The sequence below is a fragment of the Metopolophium dirhodum genome, chromosome 4, assembly GCF_019925205.1.
Source record: "Metopolophium dirhodum isolate CAU chromosome 4, ASM1992520v1, whole genome shotgun sequence".
Classification (NCBI taxonomy): Eukaryota; Metazoa; Arthropoda; class Insecta; order Hemiptera; family Aphididae; genus Metopolophium; species Metopolophium dirhodum.
Window position 1 is genome coordinate 22,320,347 of NC_083563.1, and position 10,833 is coordinate 22,331,179.

The window sequence follows — 10,833 nt, forward strand, 5'->3', positions numbered from 1 at the left end:
AACCATTAATAATACATAATAGATGGAGTAAGTTTTTTAAAACAAAAGTTTATAGTATACACCGACGAATTAATTGTTACCGGGTAATTAAGCAGCACGCATTTATCTGTATGTAATATAGTACTATGTTATAATATCAGTATAATATCTATAATATAAATTATAATCATGGTTATCCGTGATTGACAATATTGTTCAAGTTCAAAAATAATTACTAATCAAATTAATTATTACCTATTGGCTATTGGTATAAAATATTATTTGTTCGTTTACCTTGGAACCACACAGTATATATATATTGTATTATAATACTATAATATATTATAGGTGTATCGTTTATCATATATTACCTATATAGCACTTATTGCTCGATTATTTTTCTATATCATGTATCATATAATAATGAAATATAAATATTTTGTATTTTAAGCAATATTAGACTAAAGTTGGAACTCAAATTTTTGAAATACCTTAAATAAAAACAATCCGGTCGAACAGGCCGCGGCGCGGTGGTAAAGAAACATAATTTGAACTTGGGCCGGCGATATCGAAAAATTTAATAGATACCAGAAAACCATTGTCAATACCCGCAATGATCATAAGCACACAAATATCTATATTTATCGATATTTGTAATTCATAGAAGAAGTCGAAATACTATTTAAATTGATTTGAGTCGTCTATAATAACGATTAAACTTTAAATGCATAGATAAACATTATCAAGTTTTCTGTTTTATATTAACAACAATTATTATTTATTTTACAGCTGATATAGTTCAACGATAACGCATTACAAAGTATAAGACTGTTGACACATACAGTCATATTTTGTGTTTTGCTAAGATATAAAAAATACTGCGAAGTAGAGAAAATTTGTGTACGATCAACGCTTTTTTTTTTTTTTAAATGTTATACAATTATACGACTACGGTATTGAAATCGGAGTTGAAATATTTTTTTTAAAGGATACGAAAATAAATAGACGTGTTACACTGCAGGTATACCATTGCAGGAATACACCTATATACATTATACACACCCAAGTGGTAACTATCCGTCATAATATATTACTGTCCGTCTAAAAAATTCTTAAAATAATAATATATGAAACCAAAACTCGGCACGTACCGCGGTCTTGAAGAATAGAGGATTTCAAAATTTCGTAAAGTTCAAACCGTTACCTATATTGATATTTGTTAACTGCCTTTCCCAATCGCTCTTGAAGGCGTATACATAACAAACGGCGATGCGTGGTGGTTTTCACCACTTTGTCAGGGTGTCATCACAGTCGGGTCTGGGTAGTGGGACACGAGAAATATACCTTGGCGACGGTGCATAATATAGGTAGGTATACTCCCTCCTGTAGTCTGTACGCATATTGGTATATTATACTTAAATATACGCTATACATTAACGGACTGCGCAGTAACGAAATCGTTAGCGTACCACTACCACGGTTGGGCGGTATAGCAATATCGCGAAAACGAGTCTCTCGACCGCACGTACATATACCTACAGTATATATATATATATTATAGTAATATATACCTGCACGAGCGATCCGTTAACTGTATAATATACAATATACAATTATACACAGATTCGGTGTTATTGGTCCGGTTGACGTTGCACACATATCATTATAAAGGTGCGAGTTGGGGGAGGGGGCTCGCGGGGTGTACTTAGCACCCCTAATTCACTCACAATTTACCCAGTTTGTCGTTAATACAAGTTCTTATTTTATATGTCAATAATATAATATTAATGTGTACTGTAACAATGTCATTATTAAATACATATTATGAGACTATATCGAAAGGGGTTTGTGGGGGTGGTCGATGGTTCTCGTCGTGTGTAGAATAACTGAAAAATAGGGACTTCAGCACCTCCGGGTTTTACACTCTGAAATACACCGATCCCTGCATATCATTATCACGACAACAGAGATATAAACACCTATATAAATAATCATACACACACACACACACAATATATCGTACACGATATTAACGCGCAAAAGAAAAGGGTTCGGCCGTGGGTCGCGCGACGACGCTATAGTCTGGCGCGCCCGTTTAAATATAGACCGGCGGCGTCGCGCGTCTGGACACCGCGGTCGCCAAAATAACCGCGTCTCGGCGGCGGGGAAACGCTTTATACGGGGACGGGCACGATCGGGCCGGCCAAAGGGGAATCGTCGGCAGCGGGCGATGGAGGAACCGCTCAGGGGCAGGGGAGTGGGTGTATGGTGACGACGGTTTCGTGAAGGTGTGTGAGGGGGGAAGGGGGAGGGAAGATAAAAAGATTAGAAACGGCGCACCGCACTCACTTCAAATAGTAAATCTGTCCCTCGGGCGTCCGGGCCTGTTCCCATCCCTGCGGCAGCGGGCCCAACTCGTCGATGGTGCTGGAAATGTCGTAGCTGCGCTGTTTAGCGTGCTGCTGCTTCTGCTGCTGCATGGACGCTCCGACAGCATACGTCTGCTGCAGCGAGGCGGGCGAGCTGTGCGCGCGCGAGTGTAATGGAACCGGCCCTGAACATGACGGTCCTGCGTTTGCAGTGCCGAACGCCGAGTCGCCCGAGTTTTCGCGGCTGTGCGATATGGACGGTGACTTGGAGCCCGTCGATGGAGGGTTGAAGAACGACTTGGGCAGCTGTCGCATGCGCAACGGTAACTGGAGCGGCTTCTTGCCGTCTGGCTTCAGAACCGTATCGAACAGCGCCTGTAAGTCTGTTTCCGAGTTCTGGTCCACCCGGACTACCAGGTTGCTGTTGACGCCCGATGGAGGGCTGCTCGGTCCAATTGGTTCCATTTTAATGCTCACCTGTTGGTGCTGTTCCTGTTGCTGCTGCTGTAAGCCGGACATGCTGACGTCTTCGGTGGGCGCAGGTCGTGTTTGGTCAATCAGCTGCAGCCGCCGCTGGTGCACATCAAGCTGCAATGGTGTTTCCGATGCACAGGTATACCGGCCACAGAGGAGTATATTATTCGATCGTATTATATATAATAGGATGCAGTAATAATTACGATATAATATCAACAATAAAAATAATAATAACAACAACAACAAAAACAACCAACAATAACAAAAACGCCTTCATCCACTACGTCCGTTTTCCACCTGCAGTCACCGCGGTTATAATATAGTTTCTATACCATTTATTTTACCATCGACTGCTCGGTCACGTTTCGAACAAATATTATTTTCTATTGTAAGTACGATAATATCGGGATATACGGTTTTATTATTTTCGACGACGTCACAAACGCGCATTCACCGACGGGCTCGGACGGACCGAACACAAACGCGTTCACTCCAAAACTGTCTGGCGAGTAGCAACTAGGACTGGCTGGCGCAACTAGTATCAGCGCGAGCCGCACGCACGCACCACACAAGCGGGCCGCAGTCGTCTAAGCGGTGGGGACTCCTCGACACGTCGGGCGCAGTGTAACCGCATACCGGCACGCGGCCCGCGCCGTTCATGCCGTCGGGCCTCCGCCGTTTTGGATGCACTGCCCCGGTGTAGAGCACTGCACCGCGCGCGTGTAGTGTGTACTGTGTAAAACGACGATGTTCTACGAGGTTCGATTCATCGGCCCTGCCGCCCAACGCCACTACACCGGTGCGGGGCACGCGCGTGCGATTCACACCGTCCGGCCGCATACGACGGCGGCGACGACGACGCTAAAGAGAGGTCATTCATAAACGGACGGCGGCGGATTTCGTCCAATTACATGAGTCGCGTACGGCTGCTGCAGTTGTTAAACGTATACAATATAAATTACGTCATTGCACTTTATTTATTTGGTTTTTTTCCCCGCGCTTGTGTGTCTACGCCGTTTTATTCTCGGTCTGTACGCGTGCTGTCCTATTCGGAAGTCTTCAAGAGCAATTTTTTTTTTCCATTTCTATTTCCGCCCACTGCAATAGATCCGGTTAGACATTATGCTCGACACACGTGCAAGTGTATATTATTATTTGTCCGTGCAATATTTATTATTTTATGTTATACATTTACACTACCCATATGCATATAGGCACAACTATAATAGACCATACATTTTTGTGGTGTTATATTTTTAAAAATTACATGAATCCTTTATACACAATATTTTTAATAATAATAATAATCAATTAGTTGTATACGACATCAATAACAATTATATAGTTATTATAATAAAATTCATAATAATCTAGATTAATCCTGTTTATCCTGTCTTCGGTGGCAAATGTATTATTGATAATATCTTCAGTTTTTAATTTATTTGTTAAATCTTTTTCAATATTTAACAGTGATAAGTTTGAAAATCGTTCTGCTGGATCCATGCTAGTCTGTAGGCATTTTTTCTTCGTCACATTATATACAAATCGATACACTAATATGAGTAGATAATTATTCGAGTTATATGGAGGCGCTAACAAAATATTTGACGGTGTTAAACACCCCCTAGTCACCCAGTCAGGGGCCGGGGCCGTATTTAAGATTTTGCCACCCGATGGGCAACAACATTTTGGCACCCAGGCATTTGCTATTTTTCGAATACATCTGTTTTAGACAGTGCAGTTCACTGTATAACAATAAGTACGACTTTCTTATAATTTCTACAAAAAATAATTTCATTAAATAATATATTATATTTTTAATACCTATATATAACACCAAGCTAAGTGTCACTAATGGGTGGCATCTTATTCAAGAAATCCATGTTTTTTTTAACCCTTATCCTATATGCTTATTGTACAAAATTGTATAGATTGTGTATGTGCGTTTGTGAAATAAAAAAAAATATATTTATATAAAATTTAAAAGTATAAAATATAATAAATAGTATGCCAGTGATTACATTTCAAGCGGGAAGGGAAGTTAGAGGTTAACAAATGTTTCAATTAACTTCATTTTTTGAACATTTTTGTTGATAACCCTTTGTTGAACCCGAGTACAGTTCGACCATTTAATTATGGTAAAACGTGCAAATCGATATAGGAACTAACATAAGTAATTTTTTTTACAGTTTAGGAACTTACATTTATCACTTTTCCGCCGTGTAGGAACTAATATATTTATTTTTGTTACCGGCTAGGTCTTGTGTAGGAACGTATTCACCCAGTTGCGTCTAGAGCCTATACCTAAATGTATAATAGGTACCTGCTGCATATATTATCTTGTCTTCGGACAATGATCTCCGATTATATTATTATTGTAATTTGTAAATCGATGGCGTCCTACCACAATATTGCATAAAACATTTTATATACCATTTATAATGAGATAATCCACAATTTATATCATTATTAGAGTTTAATGCTATATAGATCATCAAACCACGTGGGCTCGTTTCCCGTGACCGTTGATTGACACGCATCGCTGCAGTAATCGGAGATTTTGTAATATGATTATTTGAAAATTAACCTTCGTTTAAGAACGATCGATGATAAAAGTCAACAACGGACGGTGTACGTAGACAAGTATAATAATTACGCCCATATATAGTATAATATAATATTATTATAGTTATAGTTGTCGTCTCGCGTACATGTGTTTCGGTGTCGAGGAAATCTAAAAAGGCAAACAGAGTAGCAGACACAAACTTAATATTAATTATTGATTATTAAACATAAACACCTAAACGAATCAGATAATATTATAATATTATGTTCCATGTAGTAACCGACGCTTGCACCGATGTAAAGAAGCTCGAAATGTTTTCAAGGCGTTGTGTGAAATTTATAGTACAAACATTATAAGTAATAATATATCACCTGCAAACGTATAGAGAGATATTTATACATACATAAGTAATCTGGTAATCCTTACACCCAACAAACATCGAGTTTCTTTGAGTTAGGTAGGTATAGGTACCTCTATGCCATGGCTCATTCCTACATATACGTATTAACCCAATACCCATAGATGTATATATAAGTATATCGTATTATGTTTTTGTATAAAGGTACACATTCGACACATAATATTCTCTCAAGGTCGTGGGTGGATCAGTTTTTTGGGAAGGGTTTTATGTTTTACCTCATTGTATACTGGAAACGAATAACTGTAATATATTGTATAGTTATATAGCCGGTAAAGGTATTTCGGTACATTTGGTAAAGTGAAATATGTCAATGATAGGTATACAATGTTGAAATTTAAAACCATTGAATATTTATGAATATTTACTCAATTATTACAGTGGTGTCGATAATAATATACAAATATAGGTTAATATATTATTATATATAGGACATAGGTATACACGTTAAATGGGCTTTAGGTAAGGCTCCAGGATTATTGTTTTTTGAAGAATAACAAAACTACTAAAACTAATTCTGTTAAAAAATAAAATTGTATAACTATGTTAAAATATTGCTTCGCTCAATATCTAATACAAAAATACAAAATACAATTAAATAATATAATAATATGGTTAGGTTACGTCGGAGATTACGTTTTTAGTGATACGCCGCAGTTGTACCTATTTAATTATTTATTTACACAATTCTACTATAGGTATCTACGTTACAATATAATAACTGGCGTAATTATGGGAATGCGGAAAATTCAGCTTCATTGGGGCTCTAGAAGGCCAGGGGCCTTTCTGTCAGTTTAAAACAGCAATAGAAAAAGGCCCTTCCAGAATACTGAGTATTTGTATTTATAAGAAGGAGCACTTTTCGTTTTTTTTGCATCTGAACAATCTGGTCATTTGGTACCTAATAAATTTAAAAAGCATTTTGCATTCTCCTTATCACATGTAGGTAATGTAGGTAGATATACTTTCACCGAGTATCACACGTAGATTGACTTGTTGGTTTGGACATATCACTCGAATGGTTAAGTTGGAGATATGTCGTACAAACTATGAGTACCTCTGCCTGTTTTAAATATAAGATCTAGTATAGGTACGTTAATCATTACATGTCATTCCAAAAATAATACTTAACGGATCTCATTAGCTATTGATAAATAATAGTCATACATTTTTATTGTTAACAATAGTTTGGATGTATTAGGCAATAATTTTCCCAGTTTAATTTTAAAAAATATTGGATCGTATACCTAGGTATAAACTTCAATATAACTCAATAAATATTCAAATAAAAAATTAATATATTTTGAATTTTTATTATTATCAATGAAAAGATAAGAAATTCACAACTATTTTATAAATTTGGCAATCAGAATTTAATAATTTAATCACCTATTCAGCTACAGTTGTTTACCCACTGATTCAAAGTAGCAAATATAGGTATTTCATATATTTATACGATTTAAATTTGAAACATAATATTAATATATTATACTACAAACCTTATTACTTACCTACCTTGTGCCTAAACACTATGGATATTAATAAACGATTTAAACGGGTAAAAACATAATTTGAAGACGTGACTTTTGATGTTTTATAATATGTTTGTGTATTAAAAATGTTAACACATTTAAAATAGTTTATAATAGGTATTATTAAATAGGTATAAAATAATCAATGTTTTGTAAAAGACAATAATATTGTGTAAATAAATAATAGGTACTGGTACCTACTTGTGGAAATTGCCAAATAACAAAATAACATCCGTGTAAAATATGATATAGTATATTATATATATATTTAATGTAGGCATGTAATTTTTTCTAAGTACCTATCTAGAATTCCTGTATAATTAAATAAAATAATGATATATACCTAGTCACTTAGTTATTGAAATAATGCATTTCGACGTGAAGTAACTCACAATCAATGGTAACGGGTTTTCTTTTCATATACATACCGTATTATAATACATAAATACATAATATTATATAGACACAATATTGCAGTAAAACTACCTACCCATAATTATGTATTGTTTTCCAAATTTAATCGACTAAAAAAAAAACTGCACGTATAGTGCATCTACATAATACAGGAAGTAGACTAAGTAGGAAGTTATTAACCCACTTGGTTTGTTCACTTTTTGCAAGTGTATCCGGCTATACTGATAAACTACCGGATGAATATTAATAAGAATTTTCGCTGCAAGACCACGACGACACCATGGCGTGTGGGTATATTTCTAGACGAGCTAAAAAGAGCTGAAGATGTGCTGTTCTTCTCCAGTGGATTAACAAAAAAAAAAATAATAATATTCGACAGGAAAATATGTTACACCGCATGTTGAATGGGAGTACCTACCTATATTTTATTCACCGTATTATTCTTAGCAATTTATCATTATGTCAAAACCAATGAAATAATGACATCATGATTATTATGTAAACCGATAAGTAAGTACTAAATATAAATTGTTTTTACGTCTTGTAAATTCTATTTGTCACAAGTATTAATATTTAACAATGATAAAAAGTATACAAATTGAATTATGAGCTAATGCGATGTTGTGATAAATTCACCGAGAAATACGAATATTGCACGTTGATATAATATTTAACTGTTATAGTAGGTAGGCACCTACCTTACCTTCATAAATCATAATGTTATATATAGGTACAACACACGATTTAAGATAAACTATCTATACGTTTGTATAACTGTCTATCTTAAATCGTGGTACAACAGTAAGTTACCAAGTACCAATAAAATAACTATCAAAAATCATCAAATTTTTTTTGCAATGAGTTGGTAAAATATGTAGTTGTATACTTGTATGCGTAACATTTATTGTCTTAGAAATATAGATAATAATAATATATTGTATAAGATACTGGATGGATATGTTCTTAAAGAATTTTTGTAAATTTAACCTGAAAGTGATTACCAAAGCTATTTATATATACGTTCACGTGGGTATGTTACACACACCTACATATTATAATTGTATTATGAAAATATAATATTATTGAAAACATTTTAATACCTAAGGGTAAATTAAGACTGACATCTATTAAGATAAATTAAGCCCTCTTAATTAAATAAAAAATAATTCTTCCACAAAATTTAAAGAAAGTATTTACAAACCGATGTTTTTTTATTATACCTTAAAATGCATATATTTACCTAATTGTGAAACATTCAATTTGGGATACTATACAAAAATATAGTTATAATTTACAATACGGAGCAATTAACAAATAAAGACGAGTGTTGATAATAGGTATACTTAGGCTAAATGGACTATCTGTGAAAAGGCGTCATTAGTTTGAAATATCCGGCAATTAGGTTTTCAAATAAGCTATATTATCCTTTTTTATAAATAACCCAAGTGAGTAATAACCCTATAGATTGAATAAAATAAATGATCGATTAATTCAAAATGTGTTTCTATAAGTATGTTTTTCAATGCTGGTATTGTTAAACGACCGTTCTAAATATCGATTTATCAATAATTGTTTAAAACTAATTCTTTGGATTTACAATATCATTCGCATATTATCACAATTAATGTGTAGACTACAGTCGAGTCTATATAGAGTGTAGACTGCAGGGACTGGAACCTTTTTAATTTATCGGTATCGTATCCGGTACTGGTTCTCCAAAAATAAAATAACTTTTCCGGTTTGGTTATAATACAAATACTATACAAATAAAGGTATCGGTTCCAAATAATTTCGGTACCAGTTCCAGATAATTTAGTTACTTACCGAAAAGTATAATAATTTTAAATACCTATTAGAATTACGGGTTTAAGTATGAGAAATATTAGAAAACTCATATATTATGATCATATAATGTCATACAAAGTTTATACACAATAAATAGAAATACCATTAAATTAAAATAAATAAAATAATTTTATTTTTGAACCTTAAATAACTTATTTAATTTCAAAATTCCTGTTCGGTTCCGGTACTTTATTTATTAAAATAAAGGGTTCGGCTCCAGTTCCGGTTCTTATTAATTGTCCGGTTATTTTGTTCGGTTCCAGTTCCTGGTGTAGAGTGTAGACTAAATGTACATTAAGTTGACTAAAATTATAAGTTATACATTTATATCAAATTGACTATGAATCAGAGATGGGAAATCCACATGCGGCAGGCAGTGATAACTACTAATAAGTAATCAGTAACTTTTTTCTCTTACGTGAATAAATTGCAAGCAGAAATAAAATTGTATGTGGTTATAGTTTTAATATTATTAACAGTGACAAACTGGGTAAACCATAATAGAGTGCACTCTAAAATAAATTTGTTCAATCTGTTACCTAAACTAGGGCATCATACCTAGATAATATTATTTACTATCAGCTAAACCTTCCTTAAATCGTCAAAATCGGTTGGACATTTTTTGATGCTATAGATAAGCCTCAGTATAGGTAATACACTTTGACTTTTATATAATATAATAGCTGATACCCATGCCATCTATTCTAGATATCCTTACAACCCATCTGAGTTCCCAGAAATATGTGTGCCAAATTTAGTTCCCATAGGTCAAAAACTGTGCATTTTCATATGCATCATTTATATATATGCAGATATAACCTAAATAATATCTGTATTATAGCCGACTATCTAATATAATATTATAATACTTATCTATCGTTTCCGTTTTGCTTCAATTGAAATATTATCAATTATATTTTGGTGAAATCAGTAGAGTATTTTTCGGTACCTATATAAACCTCAGCCATATACTTAGCCTCTAATATATAATAGATACTACTCAATTTTAAATTTATAAATAAAAGATTTATTAGCCTAAACGACAGAATACATGTATTGATATGTATTGAATAACGAAACTACAAACCCTCCCCGAACCTCAATGAATCTATTGGAATACTTGACTTTTAATTAAAACGGTCCAGTGGTTTTTGAGTCAATGGCTATAGGACGTACATTTTGAAATATTATCTAAATACCTAATAAAATACTAACTAATATTAAATTAATTAA

General features: G+C 34.0%; 1 protein-coding gene across 1 annotated transcript in view; it reads right to left on the reverse strand.

Annotated features, from left to right (window-relative positions):
- The window catches only part of LOC132942517 (transcriptional coactivator YAP1), a 36,392-nt gene extending 32,971 nt beyond the window's left edge, over positions 1–3,421 (reverse strand). Inside the window, exon 1 of the mRNA XM_061010967.1 lies at positions 2,329–3,421. Coding sequence (XP_060866950.1) covers positions 2,329–2,867 — 539 coding nt within the window. The 5' untranslated portion in view covers positions 2,868–3,421. The remainder of the gene's footprint in view (positions 1–2,328) is intronic.
- Positions 3,422–10,833: the final 7,412 nt, after the last annotated feature.